The 26,776-nt window shown below is 39.0% G+C and overlaps 1 protein-coding gene across 2 annotated transcripts in view; it reads left to right on the forward strand.

Moving 5' to 3' along the window:
* DENND5A (DENN domain containing 5A) overlaps window positions 1-26,776 on the forward strand; it is a 77,915-nt gene that overhangs the window by 7,337 nt on the left and 43,802 nt on the right. For both annotated transcript variants that reach the window (XM_079786939.1, XM_079786938.1), the window contains exons 2-5: window positions 19,908-19,979; window positions 20,753-20,862; window positions 22,086-22,743; window positions 25,583-25,770. In XM_079786939.1, coding sequence (XP_079643065.1) covers window positions 19,908-19,979; window positions 20,753-20,862; window positions 22,086-22,743; window positions 25,583-25,770 — 1,028 coding nt within the window. The remainder of the gene's footprint in view (window positions 1-19,907; window positions 19,980-20,752; window positions 20,863-22,085; window positions 22,744-25,582; window positions 25,771-26,776) is intronic.

A 26,776-nucleotide genomic window follows, 5' to 3' on the forward strand; every position in this document is an offset into this window, starting at 1 on the left:
TTTTTTTTTATACAGAGAGGAAGGGAGAGGGATAGAGAGCTAGAAACATCGATGAGAGAGAAACATAGATCAGCTGCTTCCTGCACACCCCCTATTGGGGATGTGCCCGCAACCAAGGTACATGCCCTTTATCAGAATCGAACCTGGGACCTTTCAGTCCGCAGACCGACACTCTATCCACTGAGCCAAACCGGTCAGGGCCAGCCACCACTTTTGACAGATGGTAATGATTAATATTTATAAAATGACAATATAGTTTTTCAGTATACTTTTAAACAGTTGGATTTTTCTCAGCCCTACTTAAAATACAAATTTTTGTTCAGCGTCACCCAGCAAGTTAGAAAGAACTGTTAGAATCCAGGTCTTCTATCTGCTGTCTCACCATTGATGAGATTATTTTAAATTATAGATTTGGGAAAACCAAAGTAGTGGCTTAATTACTGAATAGCAGAGTTGTGGCATGGCCTCATTAATTCAGTCTCCAGCCTACATTTCAGTAGAGGAGCTCTGTCAGGAGAGGAGTCAGGTCACTCGTTTTCTGAATAGTAGTTAAGGCTGGACGTTATTTTATGTGTATTTTTTCCTTTTCCCCCACTCTTTATCAGTTCTGGAAATGTTTTTCTTAGAACAAATAGTTATTAGGGCTTTGTTTCTCCGAAGCTCCTTTTTTGTGTGTGACTGTTTCAGGATGTTTTATGCTTTTTGTTTGAGGTCTGTTTTCTTTGAAAAAAAAAAAAAAGGTTTCATTTGCTAACCTCAGAAATTCCTCAGTGTAGCCTGCAGTTTACATCTTTTGTGGTTGTAGTTTGGGGGCTGGCTGTGACTTCTGGTTTACCAATTTTTTATAATGAAAGGATATGGGAAGCAACTTTCAGGATTTTAAAAGGCAGGAAGAGAGAGGAGGAAATGATTTAGAAATAATAATTATAAACCACAATTTACAGGCCTACCTCAGAGATATAGTGGTGTTTCCAAAGCACCACTATAAAGTAAGTCATTTTCTGCTGGTAGAAGATCTTGCCTTCAATTTGAAAAACACACATTAATGAAGTACAATAAAGTGAAGTACAGTAAAATGAGGTATGCCTGTATAAATGAGTAAACCCAATTTAGAAAAAAACATGCATTTTTGTTATAATGCATTAGAATTACTTCCTAGGAATGTCAAAGGATTTGGTTCTCAGTTGTGTCATCTCTGATGCCCTTTTCTTTCTTTGTTTTTGTAGTTGTAAAATAATGGCCCTCTAACAATGTGTTAGTCTTGTTATAAATTTAGGGATTAAAGATAGTGCTTTACATAGTAGTTGCTTGATAAGATTTGTTGTATTAATTATGAAAAAATAGAGATTGCCTATTCAGATTTTCAAAGAATTGTATATTACCCCCTCTTTTTTATATAAGGTATAATACTTAACTTTTTAGAATAAATAAGCCAACTTTCCACAGCTTTTCAAAGTACTAAGTGAAGAATGTAGGGGTCTGTAGAAGAGAGGAATGGCAAAGATTGTTTTTTCATACTCAAAAAGTTGAGGGCCAGAGTCAGATTTATAGGTGAAATGGTATGATGGGAAAGGCATTTTGTGCTGCACTCTGATTATTTTATAATTTTTAATTTATACAGGTAAATTTTATAATAGTTCAGATGAACCTGTACATTTTTTTAATAATGTATTTTATTGCTTTTTTTTTTACAGAGAGGAAGGGAGAGGGATAGAGAGTTAGAAACATCGATGAGAGAGAAACATCGATCAGCTGCCTCCTGCACACCCCCACTGGGGATGTGCCCGCAACCAAGGTATATGCCCTCGACCGGAATCGAACCTGGGACCCTTGAGTCCGCAGGCCGACGCCCCATCCACTGAGCCAAACCGGCCAGGGCTACTTTTTTTGTTTTTTTAATGACTCTTGTTTTAGTTTATTTAAGCATTTTTATTGTCTCAGGATCATAGTCTCTTATTGAGAACAATAAGACAAATATTTATATGTATTATCTGCCAAACTGATATTCATCAGTTTTGCTTAACTTTGAGGTTTTGTCTGTCCCAATAATTTTTAATCCCTTTTTTTGCTAAGTAATTACCTAATCTTCTCCTACCCCCATTTTCTCACATCATCTGTCTGAAACACATTATTTCCCCTGCATTTCTATTGTGTGGAAGGTGATATTTAAGCATTTGCTAGTTTTACCTTCTAGAGGAATGTTTAATGTTTTAGTCAGCTGATCCAGCTCTGTTGGCTGCTTAGCTCAGTTGATTATGAGTGTGGTCCATTTAATGAGGCCAAGGTCATTCAGTCCATCTCCATATGGACCAGTTAACTTTGTTCTACCCACTTTTGTGCCTCAACTGACCATCCCATTTGCAAGTACACTCTGGGGCGTAGGGGACAGGGACATAGGCAAGAAAGTGATGCTAGAGTAGCACTTTATTCCTGTTATAGACTAGAGGCCCTGTGCACGAATTCGTGCACCAATGAGGTCCCTTGGCCTGGCCTGCAGGATTGGGCTGAAACCGGCTTTCCGACATCCTCCAAGGGGTCCTGGATTGCGAGAGGGCACAGGCCATACCGAGGGACCCCACCAGTGCACAATCGGGGCTGGGAAGGGACACAGGAGGTTGGCCAGCCAGGGAGGGGTCTTGGGAGGGCTCCAGGGTGTGTCTGGCCTGTCTCGCTCAGTGCGGATCAGCCGGACCCCAGCAGCAAGCTAACCTACCAGTTGGAGCATCTGCCCCCTGGTGGTCAGTGCACATCATAGTGAGCAGTTGAGCGGCCTTAGCATATCATTAGCATATTATGCTTTGATTGGTTGAACTGACCAGACACTTAGCATATTAGGCTTTTATTATATAGGACTAGTAGCCCAGCGTGTGATATCGCGCGCAATAGGCCACCCACCGCTTCCGTGGGAGCCAGCAGGAGCTGCAATGCGCCCGCGGGAGCTGGGAGCGAGCCGCTCCACTTCCGCGGGAGCCAGGAGGGAGCCGCGCCGCTTCCATGGGAGGCGGGAGGGAGGAGCCGCCTCTGGGGCTGGGACCTAGAGGTGCTCCATGCATCTCCTGGTGACCGGTTGCGCACGCAGCTCTACTCCTCGCCACGCGCAGCCCCACCCAGCCTGTTGAATGGTCGTTACTGTGACACAGTAATGGACAATTTGCATATTACCTCTTTATATATATAGATCTTTATATATATAGATGATAATTACATTACTAGACATGTATTGTTTATTAAATACACTTCAATGCCAGGTCCCAGATGACATTATTCCCGTTTTATAGATTAGAAAACTGAAGTGCAGAGAATTTAAATAATATGATCTAGATCAGTGGTCGCCAACCTTTCAGACCTCACGGACCACCGGTTGGTGACCGCTGACCTAGATCATATAGCAAGAATGGGAAGCCTGTTTTCTCTGTCTCAAAACCTCTACCACATACTTTCTGTTATTGAAAGACCAGCTTAATGATGGCACATTGTTTACATAGATGTATGAGATATAGTTGATGTCCTTGAAGAACTCATAGTCTTCTGAGGAGTCATACATGTAAACCAATAACTGCAGAAAAGGATCAGTTTATTAAGAGAGGAGCAGCTCAGCCAGTGTACCTCAGGGTTAAATGTTGACCCATGAACCAAGAGGTCACCAGTTCAATTCCCCGGTCAGGGCATATGCCCAGGTTGTGGGCTTGATCCCCAGTAGGGGGCATGCAGGAGGTAGCTGATCGATATTTCTCCCTCATCGATGTTTCTATTTCTCTGACCCTCTCCCTTTCTCTCTCTCTCTAAAAAAAAAAATCAATTAAAAATATATTAAAAAGAAAAAAAGAGAGGCGCAGATAATGGTTCAGGAGAGGGAAAGAGTTCTGTTCTTTAGCTTTTTAGTTTGTCTTTTTTTAAAATAGATTTTTATTGATTTCAGAGAGGAAGGAAAAGGGAGAGAGAGATAGAAACATCCATGATGAGAGAGAATCATGGATCAGCTGCCTCGTGCAAGTCCCCCACTGGGGATCGAGCCCACAACCCAGGCATGTGCCCTTGACTGGAATCGAAGCTGGGACCTTTCAGTTCGCAGGCCGATGCTCTATCCACTGAGCCAAACTAGCTAGGGCTAGTTTATGTCTTACAGAATTTACTATGAAGTGTTTAGCTCTGGATGTGATCCTGAACAAAAACAATACTCTGTTTATTTATTGATTAATTCAATGCTCATTTAATATGTGTAAAAATACCTATGGGCCTATACATAAATTAAGAATCTGAGGGTTGGACCATGTAAGAAATGGTATTTTTCTCTCTCTCTAAAAATAAAACTGAGTTATAAAGTACATATTTCCTATAGGGAACTTAGAAATTATAGAAAGGGCCTGGCCAGTGTTGTTCAGTGGTTGAGTGTCGATCCATGCACCAAGAGGTCACGGTTTGATTCCCAGTCGGGGTACATGCTGGGGCTGTGGGCTTGATCCCCAGTAGGGGGCATGCAGGAGGCAGCCAATTGATGTTTCTCTCATCTATGTTTCAATCTATCGCTCCCTCTCTCTAAAATCAATAAAAACATATTTTAGAAATTATAGAAAGGTACAGAAATACTAGTAAGTCACTCAAAATTCTATCCAGATTTAAGCCGTTAGCATTTGATGTCTTTATGTAGTACTTTACAGTTTAAAAACATTTTTATTGCAGTATACCTTAAATATAAATCATAAGTATATAGCTTGACATGTTTGTAACCATCACCCAGATTAATTCTTTTCATTTTTTATCATATGTGGGTTTATGTGTGTATACTTTTACACGTGAGTCTGTCAGTGATATGCATTGAAAATATATTCTCGTAACCTTTGTGTATTCTCATTCTCTATGGTGACTTACTTTTGAGGAACAAAAGTTTTTAGTTATAATATTATCCAATTTTTCAGTCTTTTCTTTTTATGTTTAATGTATTTTGTTTTCTCTTAAAGGCTTTATTGTTTCACCTTTCACATTTAGACCTGTAATCCCAAAGCTAACTTTAAAACACTATGCTATAGCACTACTTGGGACTGCTTGAAAAAAAGCTCCCCCACGTTCTTTTGTGTGTGAGAACTATTTTCAGCACTCTACAGAGTGAAAGAGAAACATTTCCATTGCTCTCACAGCTGGGCCTGAAGTACAACAAGGCTTTTGATATGACCAATACAGTGCTTTTAATGCACATTTATTAAAACAAATGCTAGTCTTTGTGCTTTGATTTAGTATCATTTGGTTAAGTGATTAGGAAACTGTACAAAAATAATTTATTAATATAAAAAGTCTTAAGGTTAAAGAAAAATTTCTTCTGTTATTGAGGGTATCTTGACAGGAGGCTCCCAGATTCTTAAATCTGTGAGCTCTGGGGAAGAAGTGGCTGTTGGGGTGGGGTCCCCTATTATAAGGTGTGGATTGAAATTTGGATTTATGGACATGTCAGTGTTCTGGGTACAGCCATATTTGCTGCTCTGGGCTCTACTTTGGTATGCGTTCTGTGAAGCAGATAGATGTTGTCACTTTCATGCAGCAGAGGCTTCCTTCTTGGGAAGCATTTGAAAATTTCCAGGGCATTTCTGTGTCTTGTTTTCCTGGTTATAGATTTAGAGGAGACTCTTGCATGTATGGCTGTTCTTTTGTGAGGAAAAGATCTACTATTTGTTGAGTACCTTTTGTGCTCCATACAGTTATGTCCCATATGGTTTACATATGTTAACTCGCTGAGTCCTCTCTATATGCCTATGAAATAGGTATTATCCCCATGTTACAGATGAGGAAACTGAGATTCATAAACTTGAGCAGGTTATTTAAAATTCAACAAGACATGGAACTAGTATTTGAATCTAGATTTGCCTGTGTTTCAAGTCCTCTCTTCCATTATAGTGTATATACCACAGGATATATTGTAGTACCTTCCTGGCTTTATCTGGACAAGAGGCCTTCAGATTTGTGAGGCCTGTCTCACCTGAAAGAGATACAAGTTTACTCAGATGTGTTTACGAATTCTAGGAGAGGTTAGCTATGAAAGATAAATTTTTATGTCTCTATAGCACTTAGCATAGAGCTGTGTACATAATAGGAATTCAGTTGAGTATGGAATAATGTAGTAATTATTATGTAGCAGAATGGCTGAGTGTGGGTAGACAAGTTCTCAAACCCATGGTGACTGGGTGGAGAAAACATCACTCTGACTGCATATACTAGTACCATACTTTCCGGCGTATAAGACGACTTTTTAACCCAGGAAAATCTTCTCAAAAGTCGGGGATCTTATATGCCAGAAAATATGGTAGGTTAGAAAAATCTCTGACAATGTATATCAGATTGCTTAAAACCCAAATACCGTATTTTCCGGCGTATAAGACCCCCGACTTTTGAGATTTTTCTGGGTTAAAAAGTCGTCTTATACACTGGAAAATATGGTATTTATAGCTTGGATTTGAGGTTTTGGATGAATTGTGTGTTTTTAAAAAAATATATTTTATTGATTTTTCACAGAGAGGAAGGGAGAGGGATAGAGAGTTAGAAACACCGATGAGAGAGAAACATTGATCAACTGCCTCCTGCACACCTTCCACTGGGGATGTGCCTGCAACCAAGGTACATGCCCTTGACCGGAATCGAACCCCGGACCCCTGAGTCCGTAGGCCGACGCTTTATCCACTGAGCCAAACTGGCTAGGGCTGGTTGAATTGTTTTGATTAAGTCTTGCACATTTAATAAATACTTGTAGATTGATATGGTGATGAATTGTGGTGATATTTTCACCTTCAGGGATAATTTAAATTTTTGGCTTGGCACATTTTCTTCTCTTTCTCTATGGTAGCAAGATACGTTCATTTTCAGAATTCTTTAGCCTCATTTTGTAATAGATTGGCTAGTTTGGTTTTTGCTGCTGTGGTAAGAACTGTTGTAATTAGCCCTAGCTGGTTTGGCTCAGTGGATAGAGCGTCAGCCTGCGGACTGAAGGGTCCTGGGCTCGATTTCAGTCAAGGGCACATGCCCGGGTTGCGGGTTCAATCCCCAATAGGGGGCATGCAGGAGGCAGCCAATCAATGATTCTCTCTCATCATTGATGTTTCTATATCTCTCGCCCTCTCCCTTCCTCTCTGAAATCAGTAATAATAATAATAATAATAATAATAATGAACTGTTATAATTAATATCTTTGCTTTCTCTTAACAGTTTTATGGGTTTGTTTAGAAGAACCTAAAAAGAAAATAAAAAAGCAGAAGAAACTTTTATTTTGCTAAATATTTCTTCAAGAAGGGTATTTTATGCTGGGTGATACTCTAAATGTGGAGTCCCAAATAACCAAATTTTTCAAATACCTCCAAGATTGAAATGGCCCCAAAACTTCCCCCCCAAATTGTAGGAAAATCTATAAATTGGAAAGGATAGAATTGAATTAGTTAAGAGGACACTCAACTCTGAGATCATTAAGCATTTATACAGGATTTGTACAGGGGCATTTAATTCCTTTGAATGAATTCATGTCTCCTGACCCAGACAAATTACAGCCCAGAGTTCTGAAAGAATTTTGGGTTGAGATCATTTGCTCTTTGTCAATAACATTTAAGGACTCATGGAATTACCACAAAAAAACATATTTTCAAACTGAGAGCTTTATGTATTCCTTTTTTTAAAAAAATCTTTTTTAAAAAGATATATTTTATTGATTTTTACAGAGAGGAAGGGAGAGGGATAGAGAGTTAGAAACATCAATGAGAGAGAAACATCGATCAGCTGCCTCCTGCACACCTCCTACTGGGGATGTGCCCGCAACCAAGGTACATGCCCTTGACCGGAATTGAACCTGGGACCCTTCAGTCTGCAGGCTGACACCCTATCCACTGAGCCAAACCGGTTAGGGCTTTACATATTCCTAGTCAAAATCTAGAATGGCTTAAATATATGATATGAAGGTTTAGATCAGGAAACTGTAATTATGAAGAGCCATCATGGGCCCACTAAAAGTATGTTAGGTCAGACTACCCACATTTTCTTTATTAAGGGAGTTCACTGGTAGAAGAGGGGAATACTGTCAGCTATCATTTTTGAATTCAGGCATATTTTGATGGGAATGATTAGGATATACTTGGGGATAAGAGAGAAATTTGAATTGTTTGATGAAGCAGGTGCTGCAAAAGTAGCAGTATAGAAAGGAGATGTGATTTAATAGCAACACTAAAATGTAAGGATTGCCCTGGCTGGTGTTGCTAAGTGGTTAGAGCATTGGCCTGCACACCAAAGGTATTGAGTTCGATTTCTGGTCAAAGGCACATACCTGGGTTGCAGGTTCGATCCCCAGCCCTGTCAGGGTGTGTGCAGGAGGCAGCCAATTGATGTGCCTCTCACATCGATGTCTTGTCTGTCTCTCTTCTCCCAACCCCTGTCCCTTCCACTCTCTCTAAAAATCAATGGAAAAATATCCTTGATTAGGATTAACCCCCCCAAAAGACAATAAAATGTAAGGCTTTTATAGTTACAAGTTTGATTTATGGCAAAAGTGTGATTTAGTTGACAAAAAGTTGTGATTTTTAGCTTGCATTAATATATATTGTTTAAAAAGAGTAGTAGTCCTGTTTTAAATTATGCTAGTTAGACCACACCTAGATAGAATACTAATTTCAGTACTAGGAGTCAGGGTGGTGAGGGATCTGAAAACCATGTCATATGAATTAAGTTTAATGGAGCAGATTTGTTTTATGACTAGAAAATGACTCTGACAAAAACTTTCACAGAAGAGACCAAGAAGAACTTGGAGAAGGAGAAATGGCAACATTGTTGGAATACCGTAGATTTTGATAGCACTCACTTGAATAATTGTAGATTGGCTAACAGGCACAGAAGTGTATGAAGTTCATTCTAGGGAGAGAATAGCATCTGCAAAAGAATGAAGGCATGAAAAAGCATGCCATATTTGAGGAAACACAAGTGAGTTAGAACAGATAATGTATAAAGATGGAGAAAAGGGATTTGGGGGGTGAGAATGGGGAAGTTAGCAGGTGCCTTATATGAAGGTGGAGTAGCTGGACACAAGGAGGATAAAAATCTATAATAATAAAAGCGTAATATGCTAATTAGACCAGACAGCCGAATGACCTTCTGGATGTCATTCCGGACGTCCTTCTGGACAAAGTTGTGGCAGCAGGAGCCGAGGCAGAGGCAGTTAGGGGCTATCAGGCAGGCAGGCAGGCAGAGGGATTAGGGGCAATGAAGCAGGCAGGCGAGCGGTTAGGGGCTATCAGGTAGGCAGGTGAGCGGTTAGGGGCTATCAGGTAGGCAGGCGAGTGGTTAGGGTGATCAGGCAGGTGAGCAGTTAGGAGCCAGCGGTCCCGGATTGCGAAAGAGATGTCCAACTGCCGGTTTAGTCAGAACCGGCAGTCAGACATCCCCAAGGGGTCCCGGATTGCAAGAGGGTGCAGGCCGGGCTGAGGGACACCCCCCCCCCCCCCGCACGAATTTCATGCACCGGGCCTCTAGTGATTTGTATAAATCTTGATTGTAGTAGGCCTAGAATTCCAGGCTTTTTCCGCTTACTTTCAAGAGCTCTTTCTCCTTTCCTTTCTTCAGTTATGTTTTTTTTTTTTCATCTGAAGAGTTTTATTTGATAAATTTAACACATTAAACTTTGTAAATTTAAGGTATACAGCATGTTACTTTGATACATTTATATATTATGATTGCCATTGAAGCAATATTTATCACATTACATCTTTGTACAATGTTATTATCTATGTTCATTATACTATGCATTAGATCTCTATGACTTATTTACTACTTGTACAAGTTTGTACCCTTGAACACCACCAATCTTGTCTCCTCCCTTCCCCTCCCCCCCCCAGTCCCCTGGTAACCATCTTTTTTTTTTTTTAATGGTCTGACTTTTTTAGATTCCACAGATAAGTGATAACTTATAGTACTTGTCTTTCTGTGTCTGACTTACCTTGCTTAGCATAATGTGCTCATTATGGTCCATCCATATTGTTGCAAATGGCAGGATATCCTCCTTTCTCATGGCTGATTAATATTTCATTGTGTGTTCATACCACGTATTTTATCCATTCATCTGTCGTTGCCATTTTGGTTGTTTTCATATTTTGGCTATTGTGAATAATCTGCAATTAAACATTGGTGTGCATATATTCCTTGAAATCCTGTTTCCTTTGGGTATATACCCAGAAGTGGAATTGCTGGATTGTATGGTAGATATATTTTTAATTTTTTTAAAAAATATTTTTATTGAATTTCAGAGAGGAAGGGAGATGGAGAGAGAGATAGAAACATCAAGGATGAGATAATACCATTGATTGGCTGTCTCCTGCACACCCCTCACTGCAACCTGGGCTTGTGTTCTGAGTGGAAATTGAACCGTGACTTCTTGGTTCATTGGTCGACACTCAACCTCTGAGCCACGCCGGTCAGGCTATTTTTAATTTTTTGAGGAACCTCCATATTGTTTTCCATAGTGGTTGGACTAATTTATATTCCCACCAACAGTGTTCCCTTTTCACCACATCCCTGCCAATACTTAGATGTTAGCTTGACAGATGTGTGCCCTGCAGGGTCTTCAGATGGACGGGAAGGGAGGCAGTATCTATACTTGATGTCTTGCTACCAAAGTTCTGTCCTAGCTGTGGTTTGGAGCAGTCCTATCTGGATAGGTTCTCAAACCTCAGTCTCTTGTTAAAATAGTACATTTTAGAACTAGGTACATGAGTTGGACTAGGTTGGTGCCTGAAAGATTTCAAGCAGAAGGCAAATTATCAATAAAAGTAATGGCTGTATATACAAGTCTAAACTTACCTCACAAAGAAAATATGTTGAGAAAGTGAACAAATCTGCCTCGAGGGGAAAACATGGCAGTAACAGATGGTTTCTATTCCTCTTCCATTGAAAAGCCTGGTGAGCAGCTTTCCTGCGTTAGTGCCTTAAAGAGGCCTTGTGGCCTGTTCAAGATAGGGGCAGCTCATTGCCTGCGTTCTGGGTATTTGTTTGTGAATGTCTGACTCCTGAGCACCACAGTCGGCTGGTGATGTGGGGCCAAGGTACAGGCTGCCTCTTCAAGGAGTAGTTTCCTTCTTCACTTGATGCTGCAGGAGCTGTAAATATACTTCAATTTCATATGTAGAAGAAGTGAAGGAGAGTCATGAATAGAGTGTAGTGTTAGTTTTCTGTAGCTACCAAAACTCTGCTAGCCTCATTGTGTTTTTAAAAGATGTCTCTATTTAAAAAGTGCTGATAATGAAGTAGTCACCCGAAAACAACAGCAAGATTAATTCTCATTTAGTTAGAAATTGGCCTTCCCGCCGAAACCGGTTTGGCTCAGTGCATAGAGCATCGGCCTGCGGACTGAAAGGTCCCAGGTTCGATTCCGGTCAAGGGCATGTACCTGGGTTGTGGGCACATCCCCAGTAGGGGGTGTGCAGGAGGCAGTTGATTGATGATTCGCTCTCATTGATGTTTCTAACTCTCTATCCCTCTCCCTTCCTCTCTGTAAAAAATCAATAAAATATAAAATAAAAAAAAAGAAATTGGCCTTCCCTTCTCTTATTACGTGTGCCCCACCGATCAGATGACAGGAAATAATCTCTGATTTGTACAGGGGCTCAGAAATTATCTGGAGGACAAAGAGAATTGAAATGCTGGGGCAACAAATGAGTTGAACACAAAACACAAGTTGGTTCTTCAGCATGCACTAGAAATAGAAGTGTGACTTGATAGAACTACTATTCCGATGGACAGTCTGTTTCAGGAGTGTTTGTTACAGGAAAGATACAGTGACATCTTTTAGTGCAGAAAGTAAACTGATTATAGCATGAGTGGCACTGAATTGGTGGTGACTGATGTCACCAACAGGATCAATTCTAGGATATCCCAGAATGTCAGTATGCAAAGGATAGCATAATAATCTGGCTATATCCACTCCCAAGAAAAATAATTTCATCACTCTTGCTATAGGTAATGCGAATGACTATAACAGGCGTCCTCATACTACGGCCCGCGGGCCACATGCGGGTGTTTTTGCCGTTTTGTTTTTTTTACTTCAAAATAAGATATGTGCAGTGTGCATAGGAACTTGTTCATAGTTTTTTTTTTAAACTATAGTCCGGCCCTCCAATGGTCTGAGGGACAGTGAACTGGCCCCCTGTTTAAAAAGTTTGAGGACCCCTGGACTATAGGATTGGTGTTGATGTGGTGAGGTAAGGCAGTTCATGTAACATTTTCAGGCCTGAAGAGAGGGATAGTTCAGTTGCCTTCAACGAGTTTTGTCCAGAGTATAGCTTTGAATGCTTGAAACCTCTGCTTTAAAACATTGACGGATTGTTAAAAACATTATCTTTAATTCATAATTTGCTTTTAAAAATTAAACTTTTAATTTTAGATAATAGATTCTTATGCAGTGGTAAGAAACAATACAGAAATTCCCCTGTATTTTTTATCCGGTTTCCGTCAGTGGTAACATTTTGCAAAACTATATTATCACTACCAGGATATTGACAATGATACCATCAAGATACAGAATGGTTCCATTACCACAAGAATTTCTGGGGTTGCCCTTTTATAGCCCCTCATCTCTGACCTCTGGCAACTAACAGTTTGTTCTTTATTTTTATAATTAGATCATTTCACGAATGTTATATAAATGAAATCAGACAGTATACAATCTATTGGGATGGGCTTTTCTCCCTCTTGTGCAGGTCTGCAGGTGATGAATTCTCTTAGTTTTGCTTTACTTAAAAATGTTTTTATTTTGTCTTCATTTAAGAAAATTCTCGCCGAAGCCGGTTTGGCTCAGTGGATAGAGCATCGGCCTGCGGACTGAAAGTTCCCAGGTTCGATTCCGGTCAAGGGCATGTACCTTGGTTGCGGGCACATCCCCAGGAGGGGGTGTGCAGGAGGCAGCAGATCGATGTTTCTAACTCTCTATCCCTCTCCCTTTCTCTCTGTAAAAAATCAATAAAATATATTAAAAAAATAATTTAATAAAAAAATTCTCACCTGAGGACATGCTTTTATTGATTTTAGAGAAGGGGAAGGAAGGGAGTGGCGGGGGGGGGGGGGAGGGGGAAGAGAGAGAGAGAGAGAGTGTGTGAGAGAGAGAGAGAGAGAGAGAGAGAGAGAGAAGAGTGAAACATGATAGGTTGCCTCTCATTTCAGATCAAACCTGTATGCTGGGTCTGCCCTGACCAGGAATTGAACAACGACTTTTAAGGACTATAAGACCACGCTCCAGCCAACTGAGCTACACTGGCCAGGGCTTGTCTTCATTTTTTAAGATTTTTTATTTCTATTAATAGAATTCTGCCCCTCCCCCCACCTTTTCTGCCCCCCCCCCCCCACCTTTTTTTACTTGTAAGGTGTTAGTCCATGTTTTCTAACCTCCATTGTTTCTGATGAGAAGGCAGTGGTAATTTCAATTATTTTTTTCTCCTTAAAGTAATGTATTCTTTTTTTCTGGCTCCTTTCGAGATTCTTTTTCTTTAAATCTTTTCCTTTTCTCCCCCTTCTCCTTTTCTTCCCCAAATCTGACTATGATGTACCTATGTATGTTTTGTTGTTTGTTTGTTTTGTATTTATCCTGCTTGGGATCCACTGAGCTTCTTGCATCTGTAAATTTAGTTCTGAAAAGGAAAAAAACAGCTTTTTCCTTTTTAGGTAGGAAAAAAACCATTTCTTCTATACTGTGTTTCTTGCCTATGTATCTCCTTTACTACTTATGAAGAACACTTCACAAGAAGAAAAGGAAAAAAAAAAAGAATATTTCACTCTGACACTTTTGGTCACCAACAAGCAATTCTCTGATCAGTATAGCTGGGTGTCCTACAGTCCTGACACTGTCAACCTGGAGATAGCATCAGATCCCACAGGTTAAGGACTCAGTCTCACAAGACTGCCTCCATTCAAACAGCAATCTCAGATGCCAGGTTATCACCTGTGCTTCTGACCATTGAGCTTCCAAAGACAGCCCCGCCTGGGGTTTGATTAATTTGCTAGAGTGGCTCACAGAACTCAGGGAAACACTTGTGTTTATCAGTTTATTAAAGGATGTGATAAAGGATACAGATGAACAGCCAGATGAAGAGATACAAAGGGTGAGGTCTGAAAGGTCTGAGTGCAGGAGCTTCTGTCCCTGCGGAGTTTGGGTGTTTCTGGATGTGTTTGCCTGCCTGGAGCTCTCTGAACTTCATACTATTGGGATTTTATGGAACCTTCATGTAGGCATAATCAATTATTAACTCCTTTTCTATTCTCTCTTACCTCTATGGAGGATGAGGGGAGGGGCTGAAAATTCCAAGCTTCTCATCAGCGTTTGGACTAGCCCCTATCCAGGAGCCATCTAGGGGCTTACACAGAGTCACCTCAATAGAATAAAAGATGCTCCTAGTGCTCTTATAACTTAGGAATTTACAAGGGTTTTAGAAGCCTTATGTCAGGGACGAGGTTAAAGACTAATATTAGAATAAGAGATGCTATTAGTGTTTTTATCACTTAGAAATCACAAGGATTTCAGGAGCTCTGTGCTAGGAACTGGGGCAGATATCCGTCTATTTCAATTATTTCACAATATCTTTTACCAAATTTGGGAAAATTTTGTGTGTGTTTTCCCCCCACTACTTCTAAAAATATTGTTTTCTATCTCATTTGCTCTCCTTTCCTTCTGGGGCTCCAATTATATGTATGTTAAACTTGTTAACCCACAGTTTTCTCAGGTCCTCTCTGCTGGGGTCCCCCCCTGTTTTTTCCTCTCTGTTTTTCAGATTGGATAATTTTTGTGAATTTATTTTTAAGTTCATTAACTCTTCTGCATCTTTAATCTGCTGTTAAGCCCATCCGCTGAGTTACTGTCTGTTTCTCTGTTGAGATCTATTTTTTCATTATTTGATCTAGCTCTTTTGAAATCCTGTGTGCTAATTTCTAGTATTTGCGTCAACTCAGGGTTGGTTTCTATTGATTGACTCTTCAAGAGAATGATGTTTTCCTGTTTCTTTATATGCTGAGCAGTTTGTGACTGTGTTCTTGATATTGAGATACCTATGTTGTAGAGACTCTGGATTCTGTTAACTTCCAACAAAGAGCATTGAATTTTGGTTGTTTTGTTAAACTCTATTCCCCTATAGTAAGCAGCAGCTTAAATCTCTGTTCAGTTTTTTGTGTTTTTTTTTTAGCCCTAACTTGGTTGCTTGGGGTCTGCTCATCCAGAGACTTGGACAGAGTTTATACATGGTTTGGGGCACCTCCTTTCTGGCTTTCTCTGGGATTTCCCTCCCTCACTTGCCAGCTGCAGTGGTTGCCTTATAGTTTGTATTCAGGTTCTTCAGGCTAGTAAGACTGTGGGCCTTTGTCTGAATTTTAGCCACCTCTCATGGTACAGACTGAGACCTCCTGGCCAAAAGCCCTAACAAGGGAAACCAGTGTTGTTACCTTTTTCCAAGTGTTGATCCTCCTTCCCACTTCAGAATCTGCATGCTTTTTCTTCTTCAGTACTTTGGATAGTTGTTTCTTTAAAAAATATTTTGTCCAGAGTTCATATATATGTGCAAGAGAGTTGGTCTCATAGGAACTACTTTTCCATAACTGGAAGCAAAACCTTCATCATACTAGATAAAAATTATTCTATTGACAAAGTCAATTATTATTATTTTTTGTTCACCTAGAAAGTAGTTATTTAGTAGTACATGTGTTCTATTTTAGACTTTATGTAAACCTGCCCATTTAGGTTAATCTGTAAGTGATCAAAATGTTTCCTGCCCAAATTAGAAGAAACACTTGGAGCTGTGGTTTCTAACCTTTTTGGGTCATGGGACTCTGAGACTGATGAAAATTGTGTTCTCTCCCCAGAAAAATGCACATATTAAATATAAATATAAATGTATTTATATTTAAACAAAATTTATATTTATACAAAATTTTATAAATCTTCAGAGACTTTAGGCTTTGAAGCTTTTCAGCATAAGCATCCCTCCTTTAGGGTTATTCTAATCAAACGAGTACCAACAGCCGAATAGCAGTACAGATGTCAGTTTGTTTCTGGCTTGGTCAAAGCAGAACAAGTAAACAAAGAACCCATTAGAAAGTCTTTGCAAGGCATGAAAGCTTAAAAAGAAAATCTGCAATGATTTATCTGAACTGTACTTTCCTGGTGGCAGATTCACAAAGATAGACAGACACCTAGTTGACTAATTTTTATCTAGCTGTTAGAAATGGGCCTTAGTTTCGATATCCAGACCTACCAATATTTTGTATACTCTGTATGTGTTGGGCAAATAATCGCTTATTATTTCTAGGACAGTAGGACAGTTGTGATTGTGATGTCATATTCCTAATATTGTTTAACTCTTTTCAAAATATGTTTTTATTCATTTTTAGATAGGGAGAGGGAGAGAGAGAAACACATCAATCGACTGTCTCCAGCACGCCCCCTACTGGGGATCGAGCCCACCACCCCGCGAATCGAATCTGGGACCTCTTGGGATGACACTCAATCCACTTGCCACACCAGGCTGGCTTGTTTAATTTTTCAAAGGTCTGAATAATTGAGGATTAGCTTGTGATATGCATACAGGTTTCAGGAGGTAGGGCTAATGTTGGTGTTCCTGAGGCATTAAGTCTCTAGTGCTTATTCTCAAAACTCAGCCCTCAGTAAAATGATGAAAAATTCAATTGTTTTTTTTTAATAAAAAAAGATCTTAGTTTTGTGAATCTCTTTTGTCTATTACTTTTCTCACACTCTTTATAGGGTAGCTGTAATAAACATGCTTTGTTCTCAGGGGCTTCATAACTCTTCTTTGTACACCTTCCTTTTCCCTCTCAGTGAAATGCTATGCTCCTGTTATAGGCCCAATCTAGTACACAGGAGATTTTTGTTTAAGGTTGGCACTCTCTGTGGTGCCTCCACTCAGAACCTGACTCTTTATCTTTAAGACTTCTTTATTCAGCTTGTTTGAAGAAGCGGCAGGAGGTGGAGAGGTGGTGGTGAGGACAGAGGATCTAAAGACCACTTCTCCCTGTAATTCATAGCTTCCCCTTTCTCTTTGTCTACGCTCCAGTTCAGCTCATCATGTCCACCTCTGGCTTCATTTTTTTTTTTTTTTTAATTCTCTCCTTAAGTAATCCCCCATTCCTCATTTCCATGTTCATTATGTCTTAGGAGGCACCTCATTGCCATCTTAGGAAAATATCTTTTTCTAAAGGCTTTCATATAGGGCAGTGGTTCCTATATACAGCATGTCCTCAAATTACGTAGTTTCATTCGATGTCATTTCATTATAACATTGATGAAAAAATAATTGATTTTGGGCTGGGGCTACTGTCTGTGTGGAGTTGGCACATTCTCCCCATATCTGCATGGGTTTTCCCTGGATACTATGGTTTCCTCTCACATTCCAAAGATGTTCATGTCAGGTGCATTGGCTTGTCTACATTGTCTCAGTCTGAGTGAGTATGGGTGTTAGTGCTCCCAGCAATGGAATGGCATCCTGTGCAAGGTTGGGTAAGGCTTTGCTCTGTCACATGGCCACCTGCAACCCTGAACGGGAATAAGTGGGTTGGGAAATAATGATCTTACTTGTTTGTATTAATCTTTCATATATATACACACACGTATATATATGCACACACATATACATATATACAGTATATTTCACATTTCATTGTTTAATATTAGAAGTGTTTTGGGTCTTTATTTAGAAGTTTAGAGATGTTTTTGTGACCAGAAATATGCAAAAGGAGCTTAATTCTAGTTTATATCAATTATCCTATTGTAAAATTAGTTTCATTATACGTCTTTTTGCTTAAAGCTGCAGTTTCCAAGAACCTATTGATGACGTTAAGTGAGGACTTACTGTAGGTTTATATATTTTGTGGTTTTTGCTGAGGGGATTTTCTAGTCTAATAAGGAAGAAATGAGCAAACTGACAATTAAAAGTGAAGAAGCTTAGCAGGAAGAAATCCTTATCTTCTCTCAGAACTGAATACAGTTTAAAAATACATTCTGAGAATCTCAGACTGTAGACAAGATCATTATGTCGTCTGCTTGCTGTTTAATTACTTTGTACTGTAAGTGCAGACTTGGAATGGGTGGACTCTTTGCAGGTGTCACTGAAAGCTCCGAGACAAGCTCTACAGTGTTGTAGGGCTTTATTGCTACTGCTGGTACCAGCTGCCTGCTGCTGATTTTGTCAGTGTTCTTTAGTGAAGATTACCAAATGTAATTTAAGAAGTGAAACTTGTTGGAAAAGAGTTTCAGAAAAATCAGTTTGGAAGAAGGGATCAGGAAATGGGAGGAATTGAAATGATGGTACTTGCTTTACTAACAGAAAGTTGAAAAATTGTCAGAAGTTGAAAATTATGAATAAGTGGGCTTACAATGATGATGGACAAAACCTGAGAGAATGGAAGTGAAGGTTTTTATTTTAAAAGCAGTAACATTATTAGTTTCTAGAACAGGTGCCTTAGAATTATTACAAAATATTCTTTTTAAAAATATATATTTTATTGATTTTTTACAGAGAGGAAGGAAGAGGGATAGAGAGTTAGAAACATCGATGAGAGAGAAACATCGATCAGCTGCCTCCTGCACACCTCCTCCTGGGGATGTGCCCGCAACCAAGGTACATGCCCTTAACCGGAATCGACCTGGGACCTTTCAGTCCGCAGGCCGACGCTCTATCCACTGAGCCAAACCGGTTTTGGCTACAAAATATTCTTTAAAAAATGTTTTTAGAGAGAAGAAGGGAGATGGAGGGAGAGAAAGAGAGACAGAGACAGAGACAGAGACAGAGACAGAGACAGAGACAGAAGAGAAGAGAAGAGAAGAGAAGAGAAGAGAAGAGAAGAGAAGAGAAGAGAAGAGAAGAGAAGAGAAAAGAGAGAAGAGAGAGAAACCTCCCACACTCACCTCGACTGGGTATTGAACCTGAAACCCTTTTGGTGCATGGGATGACATTCAACCAACTGAGCCACATTGGCCAGGGCCAAATATACTTTTAAAGAAATTTTTTCAACGTCTCTGGGATGATTTAGAGTGAAGGACTGTCTGACTTTAGGTCACCCCAATTCAGTATTGGTGAAGAATGCATCTTTCTTAGTAATCACCAGCCCCTTTGGGTTTCAAACCAACTTATAAAAACTATAGTTGGAACACAATTTATTATATACTAGAGCATGTGAACTGGATTCTGTACAAGTTTGTCTGAATAGTTAGACCAAATAAACTGAAGATTTGGAGCCTCCCTGATAATAACCTCCCTGTGAAATAGTTATTGGTGTATGTTCTTTTCCCTACATATATTTGATAGTACGGTCCTTAAGGATAGTTGCTCATCTGGATTATCTTTATCCCCCACAGTACTTAAGGCCCTTGTATAGCATAAATAAAATGATATAGAATTCAATTGCTCAATAAACAGATACAGAATTCAATTGAATTATCCTTGATCATATTTCCTACATATTTTTCTATGACTCCTAATAAATTTATTTGTTTGACATATTTAGGCACATTTAATTTGTTCCCTACTCCATAACCCCTAAGGAAAAGCAATATTTGGGGTAGCATACTTTGGATAAATCACTAGTGCCTTTTAGTACTTTGATACCAGTTGAGTTCTTCATCCCATTATACTATACTCTAATGTTTTTCAAATTGAATTGTAACCATTAGTAGGTCAGCAATTAGCATATTTAGTTTTAATGATATAGAGCAGAAATTATGAGAGGTAATGACATAGTAAGGGTAAGTATTATTTTGTGAAATTTTTGTTTTAGGTAAATTTAGATATACATCGTGTGTGTTTATTGCTTCATGATGAAAAATTTATTTCATACTGGAGTCATGGTCAAAAAGTTTGAATCACACTACTTTATTGTAATACTCTGTTATTTCATTTGTCATATAGCATTATGCCAGTACATACAGGCTTCTAAAGCCAGGGACGGTGCCAGCCCTTTCATTTCCAGTACAACTGAAGGTAAAAACAAAACAAAATTGAGACTACCCAAAGCTTTCTGGTGCCTCTTACATATGTCTCTCTGGTGGCATTTTGTACCCTTTGACCTTCTAACTTTCTTGTGCCCGTTTGACTAGTAGATTTTTCACATTTGTATCCCTCTAGGTGGTGGGTTCTTTGGTTCTTCCTCTTTTCACTTCATGCTCTGTTTTCAATATGCTGTAATGCTTTTAGGAGGAAGATGGGGGAAACAAAGGAGAATTTCAGAAATTTCGAATGATTTTGAATTGATAAAATAGCTTGTTAGATTTACCTTGAAGTCTGCTTTCTTGCTGTTCTTGAATCTTTAAGCTCCTTTGTATTTTTTAAGAGATCATAGAAATGCATATTTCATTCTGAACTTAAAACCATTTATGCTTCAATGCTGTTATTAGTTGACTTTAAGCAAACTAAATATGGCATTCAGAAAAAAAGAGATGGATATAATCCTTTATCATTCCTTGTGCTTTCTCCCCTCTCTCCCAAGAAAATTAACTGTTGGGTTTGTAGTAATTATTTTCATTTTAATGAAAAGGAATGATAGCTAGTGGTGTCCAATATTAACCATGCTAAACTTACAGCACCTTTTCTTTCCTAATAACTTTAATACCTTTCCTATTCTTAGATGGCTGGCATTTCTGTACTTGCTTTGCCTTTATTTCTGTACATTGCTGGACTACCAAGCTCAGACATTCATAACCCTGTGATTGCAAGGGACTTTGTGGAGATGATTTACTTCTTTCTTTTTCTTGTAGGAGAAAATTTTGAGCAGACACCATTAAGACGAACATTCAAATCTAAGGTCCTTGCACGATATCCTGAGAATGTAGAATGGAATCCCTTTGACCAAGATGCAGTGGGAATGGTTAGTATTTGTTAACTACAAATATGAGAATTTACAAGAGTAAATTTTAAAAAAGGGATCGTATATATATTGCTCATGATTCTGCATTTTGATCAGTAAATCAGATATTCAGAATACATTTATCAAAATACTAAAAGTCACAGTGTGTTTCTGTTGTGTCAGACAAATATATAGTAATGGGTCAGCAAACTTTTTTTGTGTGGTACTGAACTATTGGTTGCTTATAGCATTGAAATTACATAAGAGTGAGGTTTAAAAGCAATCTCAATCTATGTTATACATGTCTGAGTTATATGACAGAAATGACTTTTTGTTTCATCATAATTTTAAATAGGACATGTATAAAAACACTGCTGTTACTTTTAACAGTCTTGGAGAGCCTAGAGTTTTTTAATGCCTAGTCCAGTGCTTATTTCATGTTATATTCTAAAAACACCTAGGCTTTGGGAAGTCAAGGTCAAGGCTAATGGATATAACATAATGTAGGTCCTTATATTTGTTAATCCAGGCTGCTGGTAGTTCGTTTGTATAGCCAGGTTTGTGTAAAATGAAAATGGGGACTGATTGATTCAGGTCAATTTGATTAGCTTTCCAAGTTTCTTTATATAATCCATATGAGTTAAAGTGAAAAAAGTACATCTTTATCCTGATTATGTCATCTCCTTGCTTTGTATGAAATGAGCACCCTTTTTTCTATGAATAGAAAGAAGGTTTTATTGATGACAAAATTAATTAATTTGTGAGCTGATAGAGTCTAAAACTTTATTGTATTTTTAGATACAAAGTTGTATCTATCTGATTTTTAGATATATTTCTAGCATCATCTCTCAGTACGTGCTATCATGCTGCTTTCTTTTTCCTCCTTTTCTTTGTGCATTTTTTTCTGTCCCTCAAATACCCTTCTTTTCCTTGTCTACCTGATGAATTCTAATATAACCTCGTCTATGAAGCCTTTTCTGATGTTCCTAGACTGAGTTGTCTGTTCTTTCTTCCCTTAGCACTTTGTATATACTTCTCTATAGCCCTGATAACTGCATTATCATTTTATTTACTTGTGTATCTGTTTAGAATGGGAGACCTTTAGGACAGATATTTAGCTGTGTTGATCTTGATATCCCAAACACCAGGAAGTGGATGCTCTATAAGTAAAGAAATAATGGTGGGTGTTCTGAAAGAGGGTCAGCAGTGAGTATTCTCACCACTTGTTTCCTTGTCTTTTGCAGCTATGCATGCCCAAAGGGCTAGCATTCAAGACCCAGGCTGATCCCAGAGAGCCACAGTTCCATGCCTTTATTATCACAAGGGAGGATGGCTCTCGGACATTTGGGTTTGCCCTCACATTTTATGAGGAGGTGACTAGCAAGCAGATCTGCAGTGCAATGCAGACACTCTACCACATGCATAATGCTGAGTATGATGTCATACATGCTCACCCTGCTGATGGTCGAGACCACAGTGACATGGAGGATGGTGAAGGCACTCCTGGGACCAAGCTGCAGCGCTTCAACTCCTACGACATTAGCCGGGACACGTTGTATGTCTCTAAGTGCATCTGCCTCATCACGCCAATGTCTTTCATGAAAGCATGTCGGAGTGTTCTGGAACAACTTCACCAGGCAGTCACTTCACCTCAGCCCCCTCCACTGCCCCTTGAGAGCTACATATACAACGTACTCTACGAAGTGCCACTCCCACCTCCCGGCCGGTCCTTGAAGTTTTCTGGGGTCTATGGGCCAATAATCTGCCAGAGACCAAGTACCAATGAGCTTCCCCTATTCGACTTTCCTGTCAAAGAGGTCTTTGAACTGCTTGGGGTAGAGAATGTGTTTCAGCTTTTTACTTGTGCTCTTCTAGAGTTTCAGATTCTGCTCTACTCACAGCGTAAGTCAATGCTTACTAGAGCTCTCTTCTTGCATAGGGCCTCCCTTTCCATGTCAGATACAGTGGGGCTGACTGTAAAGGTCAAGGGTTGTTAAAATTTGAGCAAAACTCAGATCTTTTTCAGGTTTGTGGTAGATGGCAAACCAATGGACCATGAGAGGGATACCAGTTCTTTTTGTTGTTATTAATCCTCACCGAGGATATTTTTCCCATTGATTTTTTAGAGAGTGGAATGGAGGGAGGGCAGGAGAGAGAAAAAGAGAGAGGCAGGGAGAAAGAGAAATGGATGTGAGAGAGAGACATTGATTGGTTGCTTCCTGCTCTGGCCCTGACTAGGGACAGGAATCGAACCTGCAACCCAGGTATGTGCCCTTGACAGGGAATTGAAGCCATGACCCTTTGGTGTGTGGGCTGATGCTCTAACCACTGAACAGCAATGGTGAGGGTGCCAGATATCTTTTTTTTTAATTGAAATTCTTTATTGTTTAAAGTATTACATATGTCTTCCCCCCCTCCCCCAATTGGCCTCTCCCCGGCCACTCCCATTCCCCCAGCAGATACAGTTTTTAAAAAATGGAGCAAGAACTTAAGAACATTGCAAAAGAACCAGAATGGAGGCTACCTGTAGATTGTTGCAGTTTTCCCTAGTTTGCACTTTATTGCCTCATGATACTCCTAATTCACTTATAGTATTTTAGCGACTTTGCATTATTGAATCTTTTTAAAGCATTTATTTTTGTTTTCACAGAAACTGTTCTTTCTTTTGCCCTTATATTTCATCACTTGTTTACATACTATTTGGTTAAATTATATAATCCAGTTATAGGTTCAACTAACAAAAACAAATTGTTGACATTAGTTTTTTATTGCAAAAATAATGTATGCTCAAGGCATATACTCAAAACATTTTTAAAGGTAGTAAGATGAAATCTTCCCTCTTTCTTTCCTGTGGTTACCACAGATAATTTTTTGTGTGTATTCCTAATGAAAATTATAGTTTTAAAAAACAAATAATATGTGGACAAACAATGCAGAGAAAGTTGTAAGTTTTCCTCTTTTTGATCTAGAGTTCTACCCCTGTGATCTCTTAATTATTTTAATGCCCTCCTCCCAAATATTTTTAAACAATGCACTATTTTTATGTAAACATTGAGTACACACATGTGTTAATTTTAAAATTTATTGGGGTGACATTGGCTAATAGGGTCAGATAGGTTTCAAGTGTACATTACTATGATACATAATCTGTGTATTGCATTGTGTACCCACCACCCATAGTCAAATCATCTTCCTTGATGCATTTTTCTGTAGTGTAATAAAAATGTTAGAGACTATGGCCCTGGCTGGTATGTTCAGTGGTTAGAGCGCTGGCCTGTGAACTGAAGGGTCCTAGGTTTGATCCCTAGCCTGATTGGGATGTATGCAGGAGGCAACCAATCAATGTGTCTTTCTCACATTGATGTTTCTCTCTCTCCCCCTTCCTCCCTTCCTCTCTTTCTCAATGGAGAAAATATTCTTGGGTGAGGATTAACAACAACAACAAAATGTTACAAACGATGAAGTTTTAGTCAATAATTGCTATTTATTTTGCATTACTAGTTAAAAAAATAAAATGATTTCCAGGTCTTGTTCTTCTTTCCTTAGCCATGAGCAGGGTGATAACTTTCAAAGCATTTGTAAGCAGAGGTAGGATTCTTTGTTAAACTTCTACCTAGTTTGATACATACCAGTTTCTATTCCTACTCAGTCTTCCTCATTTTCTGGAAAGCTTCTTGTTACTTATAACTTCTTTATGAACCAAGCTGTGATTTTAAATGGTGGGGTGGGTTTTCAGTACATGAAACCACTAACCCTATGAAAGCTCATTTGAAGCTAGCCATTCCCGAAGGATGATTTTAAAATGTATGTTTCTTTGCTGTCCCTTTTTGCCTGAAAAAGGGACATACCATTTGTGAATAGTAATTTTTAAAAATATATCTTTATTGATTTCAGAGAGGAAGGGAGAGGGAAAGAGAGATAAAAACATCAGCGATGAGAGAGAATCATTGATCGGCTGTCTCCTGCACACACCCCACTGGGGATCGAGCCTGCAACCCGGGGATATGCCCTTGGCCAGAATTGAACCCAGGATCCCTCAGTCTGCAGGCCGACGCTCTATCCACCGAGCCAAACTGGCCAGGGCTGAATAGTGATTTTTTTTAGTTTCAATTTTAACTGGTCCTTTTTATTGGCTTTGCCAGTGTATTTATTATTCATTAAAAAATAATAAAACTAGAAATTGCATTCTGAAGAAGAGCTAAGCTTTGAGCACAAGCCTTCCCCTCCACTCTGTCTTTGACCTAAAACAAGAGTTTTGAGTCATCAAAGTCAAGTCTTGTGGGTCTTTCAATTTCTAGGGAAGTGTTAAAATAACCCATTTGTGCTGTTCTCATTCAGGAAGCGTTGTAGCTTCTTATAGAATGCAGACATATCTGAGTGGTAAAGAGCCTGTTTGGGCTTCCGTGCTGAATAAACGGAGACCCAGACTACTGTTCTTTTCATTTCACTTCCACTTAAGAGAATCTACTTAACATTCTGGTTTAGCAAGGTGCTATTTATGATTTCTATAATATTTTCACATTAAATTTTATTATAAGCAGGGACCTGTATGTAGGAGGATATAGTTCAACTTGTGATCTGTTAAGGTCTCTGACACCCACTAGGGAATCACACGCATACCCTTGCTGAAGTTTATTCTGATCCTTTCTAAATGTGAAATTGTAATTTTAACTTAACTATTTGATAAGCAATTGCCTCGTTTTTGACTGTTTGGTTTGTGTGTGTTTTTGTTTTGGCCTAGATTACCAGAGACTGATGACTGTGGCGGAGACAATTACAGCTCTCATGTTTCCTTTCCAGTGGCAGCATGTCTATGTCCCTATTCTCCCAGCTTCTCTCCTACATTTCTTAGATGCTCCTGTTCCATACCTGATGGGCTTGCATTCCAATGGCCTGGATGACCGGTCAAAGCTGGAGCTGCCTCAAGAGGTGAGAGAAATGTGGAGCTTGGTCCCCTGGCCTAATCTAGGATTGGGAGAGAAGGGTTTTGGGGTATACCCACTGTTTATTTTATTTTGGGGAACATTAATAACTTTCCAGGAAAAAAGTAAAAAACAATGAACATTTAGCTCAGTTTATATCATTCCAGAAACACTGGTCATTTTTATCACATGACATATCTCTGTGTTTATACAGTTGTGAATTGCCTTTTTCATACAGGTTTTCAAACACAGTACTTCACACTCTTTTAAAGATATTTATTAGAAACTCTTTTTATTATATAAAACTTTAAACATATACAAAAGAGTAGGATAAGGAATCGTATGTTCTCAGTGCCCAGAGCTTCAATAGTTATACATTATATTTTACATTATATTTTATTTCTATACCTTCTGCCCCCTTTATTTTAAGGAAATCCACAAAATAGAATTTTATATCTACTCTAGTAATCAGCTGTATATTAATTAATCAGTGGGTTTTTTTTTACAGGCCACCGTTGATCTGTAAAAGTTGACTTGATCATTGTGATTCTTGTGGTACAGAGTCAGCTTCATAAACTTTCCTTGTTCAGTATAGGAAGGTCTTGAGAGAATGCTTCTCTTGCTGTGAGGGTGGCCTGCTCTTCTTTCCTATTTTAAATACCAAAAGAATTGATTAAAATATGTATTTACATGTTTATTTCCTAGTTCATTCTAAATAGATTTAAAGCATGCTTTTAAATAACATTGTTTTACTTTTTATTTTCCTACAATTAACAATAGAGCTGGTTTACCTTTTTAGGTCATTTTGTGACTGTTATGAAACTAGATGGGAAAACAGCTTTCCTTCTCTGACTTTTTTTTTTTTTAATATGCTTTTACTGATTTTTAGAGAGAGAGGTAGGGAGAGGGCTAGAGAGATAGAAACATCAATGAGAGAAAAACATCAACATCGATTGGCTGCCTCTTCCCCCCTACTGGGGATCAACCCAAACATGTGCCCTGACTGGGAATCT

The sequence above is a fragment of the Cnephaeus nilssonii genome (assembly GCF_951640355.1).
Source record: "Cnephaeus nilssonii genome assembly, chromosome: 13".
Taxonomy (NCBI): domain Eukaryota; kingdom Metazoa; phylum Chordata; class Mammalia; order Chiroptera; family Vespertilionidae; genus Cnephaeus; species Cnephaeus nilssonii.